Source organism: Embiotoca jacksoni, unplaced genomic scaffold (assembly GCF_022577435.1).
Source record: "Embiotoca jacksoni isolate LCO1_2020_lvr unplaced genomic scaffold, fEmbJac1.0.p SCAF_3, whole genome shotgun sequence".
NCBI classification, from domain to species: Eukaryota; Metazoa; Chordata; class Actinopteri; family Embiotocidae; genus Embiotoca; species Embiotoca jacksoni.
This window is the reverse complement of record NW_027185381.1, coordinates 23452333-23474416: the sequence shown is the minus strand read 5'-3', so window position 1 is coordinate 23474416 and position 22084 is coordinate 23452333. Positions and strand designations below refer to the sequence as shown.

General features: G+C 43.0%; 2 protein-coding genes across 2 annotated transcripts; both read left to right on the top strand.

Moving 5' to 3' along the window:
• The first annotated feature begins 2788 nt into the window (after nucleotides 1-2788).
• On the top strand, nucleotides 2789-5907 carry zpd (zona pellucida glycoprotein d). Its single transcript, XM_069162396.1, has 8 exons — nucleotides 2789-2834; nucleotides 3284-3492; nucleotides 3610-3767; nucleotides 4114-4228; nucleotides 4773-4894; nucleotides 5039-5222; nucleotides 5511-5616; nucleotides 5786-5907. Exons 2-8 carry the CDS (start codon nucleotides 3301-3303, stop codon nucleotides 5905-5907), a joined length of 999 nt encoding a protein of 332 aa, XP_069018497.1. The 5' UTR covers nucleotides 2789-2834; nucleotides 3284-3300.
• Nucleotides 5908-6718: 811 nt separating this feature from the next.
• Nucleotides 6719-20939, top strand: mmp15a (matrix metallopeptidase 15a). Its single transcript, XM_069162709.1, has 10 exons — nucleotides 6719-7705; nucleotides 9087-9235; nucleotides 10541-10663; nucleotides 10822-11138; nucleotides 11351-11512; nucleotides 14529-14965; nucleotides 15082-15220; nucleotides 17281-17431; nucleotides 17553-17668; nucleotides 19446-20939. The coding sequence occupies exons 1-10, from the start codon at nucleotides 7580-7582 to the stop codon at nucleotides 19922-19924; spliced, it is 2199 nt and encodes a 732-aa protein (XP_069018810.1). The 5' UTR covers nucleotides 6719-7579; the 3' UTR covers nucleotides 19925-20939.
• Nucleotides 20940-22084: the final 1145 nt, after the last annotated feature.

Genomic DNA, 22084 nt, shown 5'->3' with positions numbered 1-22084 from the left:
AGATTTGGATGGTGTTCTACGTCCAGTTTATCTCAGCTGATTCGTTACTGACAGGGCTTTCTGCAGTTTGTAGTTGCACACGGGCCTGAAGTGAAGTTTAACCTTGACTTTGAAGAGTGTATATTCTTCTTTTTTTTTTTTTTTTGTGCAACCAACGCTAATCTCTCGATGAGAACTGACTGAATTTGGTTTGAAATCTAAAATGGGCTCACTAATTACCTGCTATCTGAAGTGGAAAGCATATAATGAAGAAACTCATAATCTGCTCGGCAAGTTTTAAAGATCCCCTCCAGACACATTTGTACATGTATATATATATATATATATATATATATATATATATATATATATATAAATACTCTCCTTTGAATAATAATTGTGTCTGATACAGAATTTCTACATAAAAATTTAAATTATCCAAAAATGACATCTCGCTTTCACTTATTAAAAGTACCAGAATCTATGAATATGTAAATATATTTCATTTCTGAAGTTTAAACTGCTGGACATGAGATGTCTCCTACTTCACTGTGAAATCCTCTCTCAGTATTTGTGCTCAGGAGGTTTCCGTTTTCCATATCACATTTGTGTAAATTGAATTGAACAAAGAATCAGCTTTCAAACGATTTGTGATGTCACAAATCATGCCCGCGGTGCCGACCCTTAAGATTCGATTTTAAATGAGTATAATGATCTGCAACTGCGTTAGTCTGCACGACGAAGCTCAAACTTTTAACTTAAAATAGTTTTGATTGGTGGGTACTTGAAGATTTAGTTGTTAAATGGACAGGCCGGGAAAAAAAAAAATCTCTTTATTGTGGTACTCTCTTGAAAAAGGGGACGTTTCCAGCCTATATTACTAATTTCACAATTCATTTGTGTTTCCAACTCTTGTGGACCATTTTTCTTTCTTTCCTTGAACAAACTATCAGAGAAGGAGCTGCTTCATCAGTCAGTGCCTCCCTTGCCGACAACTTTTTTTCTGTCCCTGCTGCGTCCCATCGAAAGCAGATGGTCTTCACCCGAACAGGGGAGAAGCCTGATGATGTCTGAGAATATGGACTTCAGCCTCCGGGTGTGACGAGTTGGCACAGTGGGAACTACAGTGACCCACTTACGGCTCTTCCCTTGAGAGACTGTAATTTCCTTCCATAACCCCCCCCCCCCCTCCCCCCACTGTTTAACCTGCTGACACCACAAACCTCCACTGTGACTCCATATACATGTCAGTCGATTCAACAAATGTAGTGAAATAAAACTTTTCTGAAACTCAGGTGCCGTTTCTCGTGCCAATGTGAGGATGTGCTGCTTTTCTCTTTGCTGCTTTTGTTTTATACCAGTTTAAATTAAGATATTGTGAGATTTGGACTGTTTATTGATCATTGTGATGATTTTCACAGCACTTCGCTTCCTCTTTATGGTTATTTTTTGGGGCATTTGGCATCTTTTTTTTAGGGTAGTTTTGCTTCGTTGCTCATATTGTGTCGCATTTTTTTTTTTGTCTCATTTTGGTCATTTCACATTTATTTCTTGCCATTCTGTGTCTGTTCGTGGTGGTGCTTCATCTCTTTATGGTTGTTTTGTGTCTCATTTTGGTCATTTTTTGCCTCTCTCTGGGTTTTTTGCATTTAATTTTAGTCAACCTGTGTCACATTTTGGTAGTTTTGCAGCTCTCTGTATCCATTCTGTACTTCTATGTTGTCATTGTATGCCTTTTCGTTTTATATCTCTTCATTTATGTCAGTTTTTGCATCTCATTTTGAATGTTTTGTGTCTTTCTGTGGCCCCCCTCACTCCTTGGGTCCCCAGGCCTGTCCCTGTAGTGCCCTTTAGTAATCTGTCCAGACTGTGAATGGCGATGGGGTGAACTTCCCAACACACTGAACTACATCGAGCTGGTGATAGTGACATCTGGTGGAGACCCCTTGATATTTACGATCAATTTAAAAAAAAAAAAAAAAAAAAAAAAAAAACTGAAATAAAGTCCATCAGTTTACAATCAATAAACAGTCCAAATCTCCCGATAATTCAAATCAAAATGATAGAAAACAAAAGCAGCAAATCCTCCCACCGGCACCCTGAGTTTTAGAGTAGTTTCATAGTTGTAAACAGAAATTGTTTTATGTCATTTAATGAGTTTAATTAACAGAGCATACAATGATAAAATACAAAATATAAATGACGGAAACATTTCTCCGACTCTGCTGAGACCTGCTGGCGTTGAACGAACAGCCCACAAGGACCGGAATCATCAGGTGTTGCTAATTGGAGAGCAGCAGGTGTTGAAAACCACCACAACACAGGAGAGCATCCCGTTTGACCGCAAATATTGCATTTAAAACCAAGAAAAAAAAAAAATATTATTTTAACGGCAATGATCCTAAACGGCTTCAAGGTGGGTGTGTACAAAAAAAATAAAAAAAATAATAACAATGATTTCCCTTTAGTTAAGTAAGCTAAATGGTTGTTTGTGTAGTGCAGTGGGGGCTGTGATTGGGAATACAGGTTGAGCTGTATCTCAGCTGGACGTTTACAAACACTTTACAGAGCAAAAGTGGAAACATTCACTCTTCAATTCGGCTGAGCCTGGTCTTCGTGCTTTTCCTCAGCTTCAGGTGCCACAGGGTCGATGGTAAGGAGAAAAGAAAAAAAAAAAAAGCTCGCATGAAACGCCAGCTGTGTTGTAGTCTCGGGCTGATGATTGTTTCCTCGCCGCGTCTCTGTAGGGATCTGCAGTGTGAAGCATTGCACTGACCGCGCAAGATGTCTTCTGTCCAGAGACCAGAGAAGCTGCAAGTGTGCCGTCGGATTTTATGCTGACCGATGTGACAAAGGTAGGCTTGTTCCTTATATTTTATCTTAATTTTTTTTTTTTTTTTTTTTTATTTATTTTTTTTTTTATCAGTTTGCCACCACATGGGACTGAGAGTCATCATGAAAAAACGGAATCTTTAAAAGTATGTTAACAGTAGAGTGAAACTGATGTTTTTGCTACTTTTAGACGTTTGAATTTAACATAAAAATAATTCAATGAGGGGAAAAAAAACGAAATCATTCTCTGTACATGCAAATAAGAGTTAAAAAGTCTGGGATCACAAGTGAAAATACTCCTACACTGCATTTGTGTTGAATTGAATATATTTTAGTAATGTCAGCTTAACAATTTGAGTGAAAAGTAAAAAAAAATTGAAGTGAATTTGAATATATTTTGGTATTTGTTCACCCTTAACTTGATTAACAGCACCACTCAAACTGCATGGATGCCTTTTTTTTTTCCTTACAGATGCACTTATTAAAGTTATGTGCGGTAAGGACTACATATCCATCAGAGCGACTGAAGACTTTTTCAAATATCACAAAGTGCCTCTAGAGGCCCTCCACCTACCCAACAAATCCTGCCGTGCTCAGAGAGAGGTCATCGACAGCGTGCCGTACTACATGTCCAGGATATCCAAAAACAAATACCTGACCTGCGGAGGCAAGGCGCTCGAGGTACAACTGGAGCATTGTCTACTTCAAATGTCTCCGTCAGCCCAGAAAAGAGCAAACCTGTTTAAAGTCTGCAGTTAATCCTTATTTTTTTTTTTTTTTTTTTTGTCCTTTATACAGAAAAATTTGACCCACATCTCATATTCCCTGAGCCTTCTATCAGACCCGCAGGTTACTGGAAACATCATCCGAGATCCAGTCATTAAGATGAACTTCACCTGCTCCTATCCATACATCAGAAGAGTCAGTCTGTCTTTCCCAGTTTTACCCTTTTCCAGGTAAGGAATAATATACATGTGGCAGAATGCCTTTTTGTATTTGTCAACACTATCAGTCTATTATACTCTCCATTTGATTGTATCTGCCCTTTAACTATTTCACATGATGCGTTTACTGTCAAAGAGCTGCGATAATTCCTTTCTGTTCAAGTGATGACCTGCTGAAATGTATTTCTACTGTCCTCTGTCATGTGTGTAATCACAGAAATGCCACAGTTCAACAGTCTTTCAGTTTCTTATCCATCAGAGTACGACTTTGATTTTTATAAATTATGCACTCAAAACCCACCAAGCAACCCGTTTTATTTATATTTTTTTTCTTGACTCCTCTTATCTATACGGACAGCGAGACGGTGATGCATGTGGCCGAACTGGACGCCATGATACAGATGCTGTTGTACAGAGACCACAGTTACACTAAAGCCTACACCAGCGCTCCAACCATCGAACTCGGAGACAAGGTAAGCGGTCACCAGCCCGGGCCACGTTTATCTGAATTAATTTGCAAAGAGGGGCTCAGATCAAATCCTGCATTGAGACTTTTGTACCTTTTGTTAATTGCCAATAAATCTGCCTCCGAGTAATTTTCTTAGTTTTTCTTTTCACAGTGGATTCTGTGTTGTCACACTTTCACCCTGGTCTGACCATATTCACTGTTAATATCTCATGTTTTAAGTGATAAAGATGTGGGAACTGTGGAGCACATTATAGACCTCAATACCACCAGTTAAACTGCAAGAATGAATAAAATGTGACTTAAAGCCACAAACTTATTACCCCAGTGCATGCTGGGATTTGGGGATCAGGACTTGGGTTTCATTTTGTCTTTATTTCAAAATAAGAGCACCCTACTGTTCAAGATAATGTGATGCTGGTCAGAAAGTTGATCCTGTCTCTGCCTTCAAAGAATCAAATGAGAATTATGATTATTTAGCCTGATAACATCACGTCAGCTTTGAATTAGTTAAGTTATATGTGCTTCAAGCTGCTGGTGTTTTTTTACAGGTGTATGTAGAGGTGACGGAGCCTGCAGATTACTTCCTGCTTCGGATCAACGAGTGCTGGGCCACACAGTTCGCCCAGCCGAACACCACGGAGGGCTCGGTCCACACTCTGATCCAGAACGGGTCAGGACGCCTGTTCACACCGACACGTCTTAGTTTTGTCCCGTGACCCACTCGCGCGCGCGCACACACACACACACACACACACACACACACACACACACACACACACACAAACTGTCCCATTCTCCTCCTTTCTCATCCCAGATGTGTGAAAGACCAAACCGTGTCCTTCCTCAACGTGACGGCGGGACAGTCCGGACGCAACGGAGCGAGCTCCATCATTCACTACAGCTTCGACATGTTCCGGTTCCTGGCCGAGCCTCACGACCTCTACCTGCACTGCACCGTGCAGCTGTGTGAGGGCGACGACCACGAGTCCTGCATGGCCGTGAGCTCTCCGTCTTACTGCCAGACTTTGTAATCTAAAGTAAATCTGCGACGAGAACTCTTGAGTTGATCGCCAGGAAATGAATTGTTTCGAGTCATTTATTTAATGAAATGATACTCAAATCTGATTACAGCTTCTTAAATGTGAATATTTTCTGGTAATTTTTGTCCTCCAGGATTATAAACTGAATATTTTTTTTGGAGTTGGACTGTTTGTCGGGGCAAAACGAGACTGCATTTACTGTATTTTCATTCTGCGGTGTCTAAATAAAACCTTTTTTCTTCACAGAGCTGTAATTCGATCAGTAAGAGAGAAGCTGTGAGAGGAGACCCGAGCCAGGGCCTGCTGTCATACGGACCCATCAGGATCGAAATGCCAGAAAGACCAGAATCCAGTAAGCTGTTATTTCTTTGAGTATTTATCCTCGGCTACCGTTTTATCGGGGAGTTGTTGTTGTTGGACGACTTTCCAGTTTTCTGTGTAGGCCTCAATGTTAGCTGTGTTTTCCAAACTATTTAAACTGGACGCTGCTAAACTGTATCTCGTTTTAACGCTCTTTTCAGGCATACTGATGACGGTGGTGCTGCCTGTAGTAGGTGTCTGGATCGTGGGCTTCTTCCTCATCATCCTCATCACTGTGGCCAAGGCAGGCAGCAGGAGGCTAGCGCGGTTAGAGGAGCAGTGACGACAATGCTGCTGCTGTCGGCAGCGTAAATAAAACTTAAAAAAACAAAAATAAAAAAAATCCTCCTTAGTCCTGTCCTGATTTTATTATTCCCAAAACGAATGTGGTGCCGCAGCAGACTCGGTTAGATGGTGTAAACTGGACAACCAAAATGTTGCCACGGGACATTAACATTTATTAAGTTATTTAAATAAGATCTGTAAGGTTCATGTTAATCCGTCATTCTCCTCAGTGCAAGAAAAAATAAAAAATAAAGGTGGAGATATTAACAGAGTCAAAGGTTACTTAATGAGTTACAAAACTAGCATCACCCACCCTGTGGAGATCTGAAAAAAAAATAACACGTTTTCCCACATTCTTTTGCGTCCAGAAATCAAATGCAATTCAGCAATAATGAAAGCAACATGTCAGAAGATAGAAAATTAAAATAGTCTTAGTTAATAGCTAAAACAAAAATCAGGTATTTTGCACAGGAGACATTTCTGACATGTAACTCAGGACATCAATCATAATTGCAATCACTTTGTAGGTATGGTGCACCAGTGAGCAGTCAGCCTTGTTATTAGTTCCACCTGAGCTTTACCTGCTATGACAAAAAAAAGTTTTTAACTATAGTTTAATCAACTATAGTTGACGTTTTCGTTTTAAGGAATGTGTAATACCAACTAGGTTTCATAGCTTCCCTTAAAACTCACTAAATGCTGTACTTGCTCTATATTTTTTTTTGCTATAACACGCTGAGTGGAAGTCGATGTGTCTGCAGGTCGTGCGCAACGAGCTGTAGTTTCCCATTAAAGACAACAGATGGCACACTGACCGCCGCCTCCTCCGGCCCTCTGATGTGGGTCTGGTTTATCAAGAGGAAGGAGAGGCCTCTCTTCATCGGCAATCATTGACACATTTTTTTTTTTTTTTTTAGCACCTCCTTATGTTGGACTCCTCAAATATTTTTCCCATCGCGTTTCCGGGTTTTGTTAAAAACCTGAGAGAGATACCCCTCGTGCCAAACTCTGGCGAAGAAACTCGATCGCATTCAAGGTTTCTTCTTTCTTTTTTTCGCGTGCGTTTTGCGTTGTTGTTGTTTTTTTTGGTTGTTTTTTTTGCAGCCACTCCAGAAACTTCCTTACGTCGTTGTTTGCTTGTTGAGCTCGGACGTTCGTGTTTTCAGACGGTGACTTGTTGCAGGATTTCTGACCGCTCTCTGCTCTGATCAGCCTCCATTGTGGACGTCGGAAAGGGGGCGAGGACTTCAGCTTTTACCCGCTGGCCGCTGCGATAACTGTATGTATGAAAGAAACGCTTTGGATGAGCCAGGAGGCTGATGTCCCAGGACCAGGAATGGATTAGTACCACTCTGATCTTCGCGTTGTTTTTAAATGCACTTTTTTTTTAATTTTGTGCGTCACTGAGGCAGTTATGAGAGTTTTCTCAACTGCAAAAATTACCAGATAGCTCTATTTTGTTTGGTTTTTTTTGTTTTTGTTTTTGCTTTTTTTGTAAATGTAAGAAAAACCCAAGAGAACAAACCCGGCAGCACTTTTGTTTTTGTTTTTGTTTATATCGGCTTGTCAGAGGGAGTTGCTTTTGTTTGGTGTTTTGTCACCTTCATCCTCATCACTCCACAAGTCTCTGCGCCCATCTGGGGACCAGAGGCAGCAGATCGCAGAGGAAGATGGCATCCCAACAACTCTGGACACACACCATCATCATCCTCATCATCACATCAGCGTCTTTATTCTCCCTGATCGTGTGCAGCACAGTCCCAGAAGTCCCAGAGGAGGAAGGCTTCAGTGCTGAGGTACCATAATGTCTGATTGCCCAATGTAGCTCGTATAAACCCGTTGTGGCTTTACAATCTTCTCAACATTTAACAATCTATCTGAGGATGTCACTCTTTTACTTGCAATATTTTTCTTCTTCCTTTCCATCTATCTTATTTTATTGTATTTGTACATTTTTGTGTTTCTGTGCTGCTGTGATGACAAAATTTCCCCACTGGGATTCATGAAGTCTAAATCTAATCTAATCTCCTCTAAATATCGCCATTTTTCATGAGCAAATAATCCAAAACATCAGGTGGGCTGCTGCACTGCAGGAAAGTCATGTGACCTTTTGTCCTCTTTCCAGATAACAACAACACACCGCACACATGTGGCACACACATGGAAAGATCTATCCATCTATCCGTATCTGTCTTATAACACATTTAAACTACACTGTATTGTGTACATTGTAAGGATGTATGTGTGTACGTGTGTAATCATATATAATAACTAAACGATATTCCCACTGTTTTTCAGATTGTGCACACTGATGTAGAAAAGTTTTTATTTACGGACTGATTTGAGTGATTTGGCACATTCCTCTTTTATAGTGCGGTTTCACTCCCTTTGTTTCATGTTCTTTAGGCCTTTGTCTAAAAAAAAAAAAAAAAAAAAAATCCACTCTGACAGTAGATTGGTTGAAACCTTCCTTGATATTTTTTTTTGTGTGTCCCCTGCCTGTGTTCGTGCTGTACATACATGACAGCATGAGCCTGTGATCCAGCCGTGTGAGGCGGCCCGTGTTGTTGTTTTTGAGCCTCACTGCTGAGGCTTCTTAAAGGGCCGATCTTAACACTTAACAGAGGATACGTCCCCCTCGGGAGCCTTCGTCCTGTTCGCCTGACGACGTGGCTCCGCATGCCCGATTTCACCATCAGCAAACATTAAACAACAAAAAAAAAAAAAAAGGGGGGGGGCATTTCAACACGTGTCAGTCGAGGTGCACACATGCAGCGCTGCGGGTTCAGCTTTTGTATACAGCACTGACATGCAGCATAATTCATGTCAGGAACCTTTTAGTATTCCTGTTTCCATATTCCTCATCCTGGCTGTCAGTGCAGGAATGAAAAGAGCAGGAATGTGGTAATGTTAATGCAAGCCATCTGGTTTATACTTCTACTTTCTCTTTTCCTTTTTAACTCCTCAGATGCTCTCTCCAGTCATTAGACAGTGGGTTGTTCCAGGATTAACACAACAGTGCCTGTGCTCCAACAGCTGCCGCTGTCCTAATCATGTCTACAACGTGCCTTTGCTGACACATAAAAGCAGACACGTGTTAACCAGTCGGTTTTATTTTTTTTTCTTCTTCTCTGCACTGGATCAACAAGTGTGACATCTCTCTCTTTCATCACGCAGGCATGGCTCCGTAAGTTCGGCTACCTGTCTCAGGCGAGCCGACAGATGTCCACCATGCAGTCGTCGCAGATTCTGTCCAAAGCCATCGGCGACATGCAGCACTTCTACGGGCTGGAGGTGACCGGCGAGATGGACCCTGCGACCGCTGCGTAAGATCCACATATTCCTCCGTGGGGGGGGGGTGGTTTTTATTCTGCAGGATGAAACATTATTGTGCAGTGACCACAAAGTGGATCCAGGCATCTCGTGGGAGGTTTTACAACATGTTGTTCATTTATTTGCATTTTTTTTTGGTATCTAAAAGTCTTGTTTTATAGTATGGATGGGATGACAGACGGCCACGTATCTGTTTATCATTTGAGAATACAGATCAACAGACCTCACCTCAACAACCGAGCATCCTGAAGTAATTTCAGAGCACCGGCTTTTCCCCAGGACATGATAACATTACTCTTATCGCCAGTGGCTGCTGACACAGCGCCAGCTTTTAGTGATCGTTTCATGTTGATAAGGTGACCGTTTCATTTTGCTCATGTCACCTCTTCTCTAATGAGGCGGGTCCGGCTATTGTTTCCTTTCCTTACATTCATCTGTGGCCTTGATTCATTGTATAAGGCTTCAATATCTGACTGAACACTATATACAGGTTGTAAGATTTAGAAAACATCACAAGATCTTAAAAGAGACAGTTTGAGTTCAGTTCAACGAGACGATTGAATATCGGCGTTATGTCTGAACAGCAGATATAAAGCTACAGATAGCAGCCAGTTAGCTTAGCTTAGAGAGAAACAAAGTTCACCATCCAGCACATCTGAACAAACTATTTAACATGTTACCTTTGGACAAAGCCAGGCTGGCCGTTTCCTGTCTTTCAAGTCTTTATGCTAAGCTAAGCTAACCGGCTGCTGGCGGTAGCGACATATCTGGCTTACAGATGTGTGAGTGGAATTAATTTTCCATGGCTGGAAAATAAATAATTATTCCTTTAACCGGAGAGACTGGGCAGTTTTAAGTTGCCAAAAATGACAAAATGCAAATTTGAGTATTACCTCAGGAAGAGTTTCCCACATGGGACACATGTAATCACATGCATGACACATGTTTCCCACATGTTGCGACATATGATAACATGGGGAAAGTACGTTAAAAAGTTTTCGCATGCAAACCTGCACCATGAAAATGTGCCAAAACCACATTTCACCACGTGTGACCACAACACGTGTGTCATGCGGTCACACGTGATCACATACGTTTTTGCACATTTGAAATTTAGATGGGTTTTCTGTAAGTGTTAAAACATCCTTTTCGGAGGTTAAATTATCTGTATCAAAAGTTTGAATTATCTCTTAAATGTCCTGAAAGCTCCAGCAAAAAAATACAAGTGTATAAAGGCATTGAGAAAACTCTTTATACCTCTTACGTGTGTGTGTCTGTCTCTGTCTCTGTCTCTGCAGGGCCATGCGTCGGCCTCGCTGTGGCCTCCCTGACAGAAAAGCCGAGGAGCTGGTCGACGGAGCGAGGAGGAAACGTTACACTCTCACTGGGCAGCAGTGGGACAAAGACCACATCACTTACAGGTTTTGAAGCACCGAAACGCAGAAGATTAAACAACGAAGCGCAACGTTTCTCATGGACACACACACACACACACACACACACACACACACACACACACACACACACACACACACACACACACACACCGGCTCTAATGTTCTGTCTGTTCTGGCTTCAGTATCATGAACCAACACATCCCGTCCTCGCTGGGAGAGCAGCGGGCGTACGGCGCCATTCGAAAGGCGTTTGACGTGTGGCGACGGGTGACGCCGCTCACCTTCACGGAGCTTCCCATCGAAAACGGCATCAACGGCAGCCAGACGAAGCTCGCCGACATCCTGCTGCTGTTCGCCTCTGGTTTCCACGGCGACATGTCACTGTTTGATGGCGAGGGCGGGTCGCTGGCTCACGCCTACTACCCCGGACCAGGGATAGGAGGGGACACACACTTTGATGCAGATGAACCGTGGACACTGGATAACCAAAACCCAGAAGGTCCTTCTTTTGACCTTTTTTCTTCGTCATCATCGCCCTGATTTAATTTAAATGTTTAGTTTGACCTCAGTGACACCATCTTTTCCTTAAATTCAATATCTACAATGCCTTACTCGTTAAATGCATTTGCACATTTGTGTATTATTTTAGACAAATAGTATGAACACTTTAAACATTTGACTGATATTACGTGTTTCTCACTGGCCTTGAAGGTATCGATCTCTTCCTGGTTGCGGTCCACGAGCTCGGTCACGCTCTGGGTCTGGAGCATTCGGACAACCCCGTCGCCACGATGGCTCCTTTCTACCAGTGGACTCATACGAAGAACTTCACGCTGCACGAGGATGACGTCAAAGGAATACAGTACATATATGGTGAGGGGCACATATCGTTTATTTTTTGAATTGTAATATATATGATATAATCTAATAATTCTACAGATTATGTAGTGTTCGTATTTCAGGTGTTGCAAAGGTTTCTCATCCGGGTTTGTGTGTCAAGTAGGTCTGTGTGTATGTGAGAAATACAAACTAATTCAGAAGTGTCAACGTGTTCACAAGAACCAAATTCAGGCAAATTAAACTCATTATCCTCATTTTTAAGCGTTTTTTTTTTTTTTTCTTCTTCTTCTATCTGAATCCCCTCATGGATATTGATAATTTGGCATTTATTGTTTTGGGCAACACTAATGAAACTGTTTGACAAAGCTAAGCTTTTGACTAATGAATCATTGATACTAAAATACAGCTAGTTCAAGGCCATAACTACCATTAAAAACATCACAGTCATGTCCTTGTATTTCTTTTCATGTTTGATTTAAATTTTTTTAATTTGAAGATCATTTCAATTTGGTCGATAATGATTTACATTTAAAATCATATCTTTTCCAACCTCTTTCAAGGGTTTCTATTGTCCTCTAGCTGTTGAACTGCAGCGACACATGAACAGCCTCAGCCTGCCCGAGCAGAGTGTGCAGGGGAGAGACTAAAAAAACAGCAGAACCAAACCAGTAAACTGAACTTTTTGAAGTTTTGGCTTCATGCTCGAGCCTCTCGGGCTCAGAAATCACCGTGAGGTTAGAGTGCAGACTGTCAGCTGTAATTTGTGGCTCCATGACACTCGTATCACATCTGGATCTTTGTCGAAGGAAGACAAAAAGCCTTCTGAAGAGGCGTCGTGCGATTGAGACACACACAGCAGTTCAAAGCAGCACGACACACATACCGTTATCATGTTCTCATCCTTTTCTGAGTGAATGGACGGCATTGTTAATTGACAGATGGCATTTATGTGTTTATGCGTGCGCACTGGTTAGATAAAGCGTAAGTGTGTATTTGAGTGCACGTGCTGGTGTGTTTCTTCAGTGACATTTTTCTGTTAATCAGCAGACTTGGATTCATCACAGACTTTGTTTACACTTAATCTGTGATTTCATTTTTGCTTCAGATAAAAACCTGTATTTTCCTCGAGGTTCATGTTCTCCATTTTCTTACGCTGTTTTTAATCTGTCCCCTGTTTTGTCCCGGTCACATCTCCGGTATCCAATAACGGATCAAACTTCTGACTCGGTTTGGGAATGTTGTTGTTCCTCCCAGAAAAACCCCAAATCGTTCCACACCCACACAGTTCTGCCTATTGATGCTCCCCCACCAGAGTAAACTAGAGTTTCTGCCAAATTAGATGTTAAAATCTTGCCGGGTTTCTGCTGCAAACACTGAAAGGTAAATGTTGTGCCTGACATTAAACAGCAGTTTCCTTTATTAAACAGATCTTAAAGGGCCGGGTTACAGGAAACCTCTTATTAGACGATAAAAAGGATCCGATGACGCTAAAGTGAGACAAACACAGAATAAACTTTGTTGGTAGAGATAAACATTTGGGTTTCTTTGTGGAGGTTTTTATGGAAAAGACCAGCAGCGTTTGCAGTTTTCTGCCTCAAAGGTCAGTTTTTCCTTGTCAGCTACTCATCTGGTGATTTAAACAGCTCAGACTCAGATTTAAGAGGAAGGATTAGCACATTCCTTGTCAGCGCTGGGGTTTGATTACTGGCTGTAAAAGGTGGCCAGTTATATTACGAAATGCACCGATTATTGCCACATAGATACGGATCAATGTGCTCGTGTGTGCATGAAGGATTGGGGGGGGGAGGGGATGATTTAAAAAGTTAAACCAAAACTTAGCAATTCTTACATTACTTTTATGACGTGTTAATCAATATATTTACATAAACAATGGTAAAATGAAAAATCTGAAAGAATTACTCCTCAACCCTGCAGTTTTGTCTCCGCTCCATGGAGCATTTTAGCATCTTTAACTCATTGTTTTGATTTTACATCCTGTAACTTTACTATTTTGGCTAACTCACACCTGTCTTAATAGCTTGTTTTTCAGCTGACAAACTTTTAAAAACCCACCTCACGCTACCTTCACAGCACCAAACTACACACGCACACACGCACACACGCACACACACACACACACACACACACACACACACACACACACACACACACACACACACACACACACACACACACGCACGCATGCACACGCACACAAAGCTATCAGCTGGCTGGTGAATATAGTGGCGCATTTAGCATTTAAAGGCACAGATATTTCCCTTTGGAGTTGTTCAAATAAAACAGAGCTAAGAAACACGACTCTAAATATATGTGCGAGCCACTAGTGACCGTTTCTGGGCCCTAAAATCTGGTTTAGTTTATGAGGAAGAGTTTGTTATGTGTGGAAGTAAAATAAAACGCTGTATCAAACACAGATTTATGCAAATAACCAAACAATGACTGAATGATTCTCAACTGAAAATAAACAAATGAAATAAAAACAAAAAAGTAATTTTCGTTGCTCCCCGATGTTGCTCGTACTGCTTACAAAGACAAATGCCACAGAAACAAAGACTTGATCACCTTTACTGTCCGGAAACCGTATTGCAGGTTAGGATTGCTGAGTTACTGGCCAACACCGCCCTTGATATATTCTGAGCGATATTTTTGTCTCGGTGTGTAACTCAATACATCTTCAAGCCCATCAGCTGTCCATACATATTACATAACCGAGTGTATCTGTGTGTTTTCCTCTCCTAGCAACCAGCAGGGCTGATTTTTTTTTTTTTTCCAGCAGCACAGTGACAGTCAGTCAAGTGAGCTTATAGCCAGGGAGCAAAATGGAAAATTGGATTTGCTTTGATAGAGAGCGCATTGTGAGAGAAAAGGGAGAGTATAAAAGAAATGAAGAATGTGAAATGCCACACAGAGACAGCAGGAATTCATTCAGATGGGAAATGTTTTTCTACTTTTTTCCATTTTAGCTGAAATTCAATCTTTACCTTTCTTGTTCTAAACCCTTCATTATTTTTTTTCCTCTCTCTCTCAGGTCCTCCTCTCACCACTGATGCTCCACCCACTTCACCTCCCGCCCCTGACGACGAACCTGACAACGACTCCCCCGCTTCCCCTTCTCCCTCTGAAGATGAACCCACCACCTCCCCTTCTCCCATCGATCCCCCGCCAGAGTCACCTGACCCGACTGACGGCAGCCTGGATCCCCCAGCTCGACCGGAGACGAGCCCCGGCCCCACCTCACCTCCCACTACCATCACCACCACCACCACTACCACCACTACCACCACCACCGCCTCCCGGCCTCAGCCCGATCCTGTCACCCCGCCCGTTAGAAAAGATGTCCCGCTTCCTCCCAGGCCGCCGCCTCCTCCTCGGCCTCCAAAGCTGCCGGACAACCAGGCACCCAACATCTGTGACGGGGACTTCGACACAGTGACCATGCTGAGGGGGGAGATGTTTGTTTTCAAGGTGACGAATGAAAGCACTGATTTAAAGAGACTTTGCCGTGCAGGTCACACAAGAGGAAGTGAAAAATAGATAAACCTGCCAGAAGATAAACAGCTTTGTTTTTCTTGCTGCTGCAGGGTCGTTGGTTTTGGCGGGTGCGGAGGAACCGCGTCCTGGACAACTACCCCATGCCCATATCCGTGTTCTGGATCGGTCTCCCCAGTGACATCGACGCAGCCTACGAGCGTCATGATGGCAAATTTGTCTTTTTTAAAGGTACATCACGCCTGTTTATGAGCAATGAATGTTGTCGTGTTACGTTAAAACCTTCTTAGAAAGTATGCGTAACTTGTTTTTTGTTATAGCAGCAGCACCCTGCCTGGTGGCACGACACCTCGTTTGTTTCCTCCGTTTGTTTTCCCTTTTTGCCAAAGCCACCGTGAAGCGGTTTTAAGAGTGTGCGCTCTATAAACACAAAAAGGGGAGTGAAACACAAATCTGTGCTTTGATTTGAACTAGTCAGAGTGAAAGTAAACAGTGTAAACTCAGCATTCCCCCCCCCACATATCTTGATTTACGAGGAGATGGTAGTCATTAAATGGTAATAACAACACAATATTAACTCTCTGTATTCGACACACTCAAAGACAGTTTTACAAACATTAGAAATCACAAAGAAGAAACGACTCCTCCCAAATGAAATGACACTATGACTCTGACTCTTACAGTGAGTTTGTGTGTATTAACGTGTGTTTGTGAGTTCACCGGGTGTCTTGAACGAGGCCCTTGCAGCGTGGCAGCTGTTGTTGGCTCGGTGCGACTCGGCTACAGCTGAGCCCCAAAAGGCCTCACGAGAGAGGTGGAGGACGGATTGCATCAGCCCTCGCTGCACTGCCCCGCTCCAGATGTGCACAGCTGCAGTGCTTTTACTTTTACAATGATGATTTGTCACGCATTACCGGGATTTCTGTAGCTTTTGATCACAGATTAACTCCCATCATCCGCCGAGGAGGCGTTGTGTGTCATCCTAATTCTTGTGTTTAAAAAAAAAAAAATTGATTGTCACATACTTGAAAGGAGATTATGTGTATTTTCAGGAAAAATTGTTGCATCTTTTCCAAAGATTCTTGGATAGTGTTTGCAACCAAACCTGCAGAAATGTGGCCCTTATGAAGCCAAGTTACACCCCTGCTTAGCTCAGACTTAGTGACAGTCCAGCCCAGTGTATTGCAGTTCTGCAGTGCCCTGGCAGTAGAGGTGGAAAGTGGCTGAAAGTGTGTCCAAAGGTTAGGGTTAGTAGAGAAATTGGCTTTCACATCAGGGAAATCTTGGAAAATGTGTGTTATGCCCACCATTTCTACCTTGCCTGTCCTTTCTACTTTTCTTCTTGGTGTGAGTAAACCCCATGACATACATACACCATATGTTCTGGCCATCACTTTCCCTACATCTGTCCCCGCTTTTTCTCTTTCTGCTTTTCCTTCCATCCCTCATTTAAATTGGTCTTATATGAGGTGTGATCGAAAGGTTCAGAGACTGCTCATGTTGCGCATGAACACAGCAATGGGTGAGCTCTGTGACTAAGTATTCCACGTTGCATTGCTTTATCAACATCAGCATCTATGTTTCATGCGTTTTTTTGTGACCAGTGCTCCGTCCGCATGTGCAATTTCACGATTGGCTTCAATCTTGAGAAGAAAGCAAACATTAAATTTTGTGTCAAAGCTGGAAAAAAATCGGCAGCAAAGACCCTTAAAAATGCTTCAGAAAGCCGCGATGAGACTGGCGAGGTGTTCATAGTGGCGTTCACGTTTCAAGAGAGGCAGAACGTCATCGTCCAAGACCGAAGAAGGTGCATCATGTCTCTGACATTAATGTGAATTCTTCCCCCAGAGTCAGACTGTCAACACCGAGTTCTACTGAGACCTTCTGAGGGGAAAAATTACGCCCAAACTACCTGAACTGTGGCATGATGGTACTTCTTTGCTTCTTTCTTAACAACACAAAACACGACTTGGCTTCCTGGGAATTCTTTCTATTTACCAAAACTTTGACAAAAATCTTGACTCGTGCTCTCTGCTCAAGTTTCCCTCGCACCAGTGGTCACAAAAAACACATGTAACAAAGGTGCTGATCTGGATCAAGCAACGTTACTCGAAGTTCAATGCTTCCGGCTCCTCCGTGCACATCACTTCGCTGCGCTCGATTTGTGCACAACAGGAGCAATCTTTGAACTTTTTGATCTCACTTTACCCTCCCTTAACCCGGCAACAAACGGTAAATGTGCTGCAAGTTTGTGTTCGGCACTCTTTAAAGAAATGATTTTGTCCCTACAGATGACAGATACTGGGTGTTCAGGGAGGCTGACGTGCTGCCGGGGTACCCGCAGCCCTTACACGAGTACGGACAAGGAGTTCCTGCACACAAGATCGACACGGCGATCTGGTGGGAGCCCAACGGATACACGTACTTCTTCTCAGGGGACAGGTATGACACAGAAACGTGCGATAAGAGACAACGAATTAAGATTATTATCATCATTACTTGGTGGAGGTTTTGTATACTGAGAAGATTGTACATCTTATTGCGCGTGTGCGTGCGCGTGCAGGTACTGGCGATACAGTGAGGAGACCCGGACTACAGACCGCGACTTCCCCAAACCCAACAGCAGATGGGGCAGGTTCCCTCCCTCCCCCAAGGGAGCCTTCCTCAGTGATGATGGTGGTAAATAATCACTTTAAAATTGGACTATTTATTTTGGGGAAAGGACGATCAGAGCAGCTTCGGTTTGTGGCAATCGCAACAAACAACGAGAGCTGTGCATTCAGTGAAGAAAGCAGAGTGCAGAAAAGATCGAAAGGTTAGAGGGATGAAATGGGGTGTGTAAAATACATCGGAGACTAGGCTGAAGCAAACCGAGCAGGGAGAAGGGCGAGGGGATGAGGGGGAGAGAACAGAGAGAGGAATGAGCGCTCTGGTTTGAGGGTTGGCCCGGCGTTCCCTTTGGAAATTAGATTTGTGGCAGAGCTGCTCGAAATGCACTCAGTCAAATCTCATCTCCACCCAAACTGCTCTAATGTCTCTGCAAGCAGCCTGCTTTCCACCACACACACGCACACACACACACACGCACACACACACACGCACACACACACACGCACACACACACACACACACACACACGCACACACACGCACACACTTCTACACACAGAAGTGTTGCATTAAGATTGTGTGTGTGGCTCTTTTTGCAGCCAATTAGTGCATAAAAGCAACAATTCTAATGGATAAATTTGGTTTATTTGTAGGCTAATTCATGTACAATCTGGTATAATACTTGATAATCTGGCCGGGCCGTAGAAAAGTCCGTTATGGTGAGAAATGTGTGAATGCTGCTCATGTTGGGGAGTGTGAGAAAGCTTAACTGCTCCCTGAAGAAACATTCCTGAGTCTGCTTTTTGTTTGCATAAAAACGGTGCTGAGTTTTAAATGGTAAAGCAAATCAGGAAGTTAAAAAGTTTTAAAGTGATCTGCTTTTTGTTTTGCAGTTATAGTCGATGAGATGAATGATACTTAATACAAAGCTGCCGCCTGCAGGCAGCTAACTTAGTTTAGCATGAAGACTGGAAACTGGGGGAAAAAGCTTGCAAAGGACTCTCCAAGTGTACCAAATTCGAACTCTTTGTAATTAATTACAGTAATTAAGACAGAATTACCTAATCCACAGAAATAACCTTAGTTTGTGACCTTTAGACATGCTAGTAAGCGTATTTTGGTACCTTTGGACAGAGCTGTTTCCATTCTTTGCATTAAGTAACTGACTGCTGGTAGTAGCTTTGTATTTAACAGACTTGTGGGAGTGATATAAATCTCTTTCCAAATGAAATAACATTCATCACGACCTCTGCAAAATGACTTGTTTCATCGTTAGAATTCGATAAAAAAAATTTAAATGACATTTGGAAAGTCTAGAAGAGCTGCATGATCGAATCATTTTTTTATCCCCATTCCAGTTAAGACACGGCCAAAACCAGTTGTTTATCAGCTCGGCAGTTGGAAATCTCAGAACATGCTCAATATCCATCCATCCATTCATCCGGCTGGCACGGGAATGTCTCCCCAGACAAAAGACGTAACAACTATGACATACAGTGAGATTCATCTGGCAGTAATAGGCTTACTCATTGCTGGGTAAACTTGTTTAGTCAGAGCTCGGCTGTAAAACGTTCATTTCCATGTAAAAATTTCCCAATATAGCTTTAAACCTGTTAGTTTGACGTGCTTGGTTTTGAAAAACCCCCTTTCCCTCCCCCCCCAAAAAAAACCCAAGGACTGAAATAATTTTATATAATGAACTGAAATTCCCAGTCTATCTTGTGTCTTGTGTTTATTCCAACACTGCCTCTGCAACATGTCCATGTAGACATCCACAAGGCCAGAGTCCCATATTGTAAATTTAACACTTTACTACATCGGCTGACTAAAATCTTCTTCCCATGCAGCTTACACCTACTTCTACAAAGGTACCAATTACTGGAGGTTTGACAACCGCAAAACAGAAGCCGACAAAGGCTACCCCCGCTCCATCCTGAAGGACTTCATGGGCTGTGTGGGAGTCCCCGACCCGAAACCCGACGCAGACACCGAGCAGCAGCCGGAAGACAAACCGGTCGATCCTTCGGAAAGAGGTAAAGATGAGCACAAAGAGCCGGACGGCGGCCGGGACAAAGGCACAAACTCGGAGGAGGACCGAACCCTGAAGCCGGACGACACGGACGAAGAGGAGGACAAAGAGGTGAACGTGGTCGTGATGGTGGCCGACAACGATTCGAGGGTCATGACTCTGATCATGGTGACGGTCCCTCTGGTGCTCATCGTGTGCATCCTCATCCTGATCTACGCCATCCTCAGGACTCTGCAGAACAAAGAGACGCCGAGGGCCTTGGTGCACTGCAAGCGCTCGCTGCAGGACTGGGTGTGATGCGCAGAAGTAGAAGAGGTAGAACGGGTATTCATCATTTGTCCGGTGCAGTCGCCGCCGCCGCCGTCGAATTTTTACTTACGATGGCGTTGGGGGAGGGGAAGAAGCCTTAACACAGTGCTAAAGTTTCAGAAAGTTGATGATGAGTTACCTCAACGTTTTGGGCCCCCGTTATTCATTGTGAGAGCTTTTATTGCTCATGTGAAATGATGAAAAATGTAAAGTCAGCGCCTGTGGAGCTCTAATTTCCCTCGTTTCTGGCCTTGAATTCAGCTCTGCCAGAAGTCTCCTGCACCGATCGCTGTGCCTTACAAATGTCTGAAAACGTAAAAAAAAAAAAAAGAAAAAAAAAACTTGTATTTTCATCACAACATGAAAAATGTTTCAGCCACTTTCAGTGTAACGTTAAAGAAACACGACGAATCTCCATTTCTGTTCATTCCAATTAGACAGAGGGACATTTGAGGGATTTATTTGTGGTATAAATGCAGACAAAGTCGATCGAGCACATACATTTATAGAAGCACACGTAATGTACATACACAACAACACGAATGATTCTTGCTATTAAAACCAATAACTTCCATATGTTTGAGAAAGGTGCTTCAGCCAACCTTCATGTTTTTCTCTCTGATCATTTGCACTCTTGAGTCCTGTTTGTATTATCTTTGTTTTGCTGAGGTTGCTTCTCGCGCGTGTGCGTGTCCTTGTGTGCGTGCGTGCGTGCCCTTGTGTGCGTGCGTGTGTGTCCTTGTGTGCCTGTGTGTGTGTGTGTGTGTGTGCGTGCGTGTGTGTGTGTATTCATGCAAAGCAGGAACTTTCTCTGCTTATTAACCACACAGACACAAGCAGGCGAAGCTCGACCAGCGCAGGAATGTCAGACAGCTGCGTGTCCACGACCGCCCGACTCCCACTGAGCCCATTATGTCTGCCCTCTCTCTCTCTCTCTCTCACACACACACACACACACACACACACACACACACACACACACACACACACACACACACACACACGTCAGATGATAAAAAAAAAAACCAACAACAACCTCTATCTGTACTCGTTTGTGCATACATGTCCACATGTGCATGGAGACCACTTACCCATACAAAGGCACACAGAGGTTTTTTTTTTGCACACAGACACACAGGCTCCAGCCTCCCCTCCTCCCACCACAGCCATGGTAACTGTTCAAGGCTGCACCACTAAAAAACACAATCCCAGCAGAGGCATATTGATATACGACTGGTGCCAGGGTTGGGGTTTTACATTCACTTTTTCACGAGAAGATTCGAAAAAGTTTTGTACAAAATGCTGCAACTAAAACCTGTGAAATCGTAACAACAGTATCTTTCTCCCTGCATCTCCTCTCCTCTCATTTTTAAATGCTAAAGGTAAATAGAGTTGAAGCTAATTAAGTCTACGAGGGAGAAGCCTGCAGGCTGGAGAAGAATGGGTCAGGGTCTGGTTTTCATTAAACCCACATGTTGCTGATTTAGTAGTGTCAGACATGAGAGGGGGGACGAGGAGGAGGAGGGAGGGAGGGGGGGGGGGCTGAGTGGGAAAAAAAGCCACAAACAAAAAATAACCCAGAAGTTTTAAAGAAAGAGAGAAGGGGAAATGAATGAGAATGAGATGAGAATGTAAGAAAGAAATGAGGGGAGACCAAGGAGGAGCGAGGGAAGGAAGGAAGGAAGGAAGCAAGGAAAGAAGGAGGAAAGGGTGGTTGGAAGGATTTAGAGGAGGGGCAGCGCTGGCGTTGCGCCTCCTGACCTAGATCGGGCCACTGAGTCCACTTCTCTCTCTCTCTCTCTCTCTCTCTCTCTCTCTCTCTTTGCTTTTCCCTCTCCTTTGTTTCTCTTGTCTTTTTCTGTCTTTTTTTGTTTTTTTTGTTTCATGGCTGTACCTTACCGCTTTCCTGTGTTCCCAAATGTATTCATTTTCTCGTCCACTCTTCTGGAAAGTCTGCTCAAGCATTTAAAAGTTAATTAATGCACAAACATCTGCAGGATGTGATGTGATCTCAGCTTGATGTCCCACTATCTTGTCTGTCAGTCTGTCTTTTTACCTTCCTCATCTCTGTGTAAAGACACTTTATGTTACAAACATTAATCCTTCCTTCATGTTTCATTGTGCCTTTTTTTTCTGTGAATACTGGGG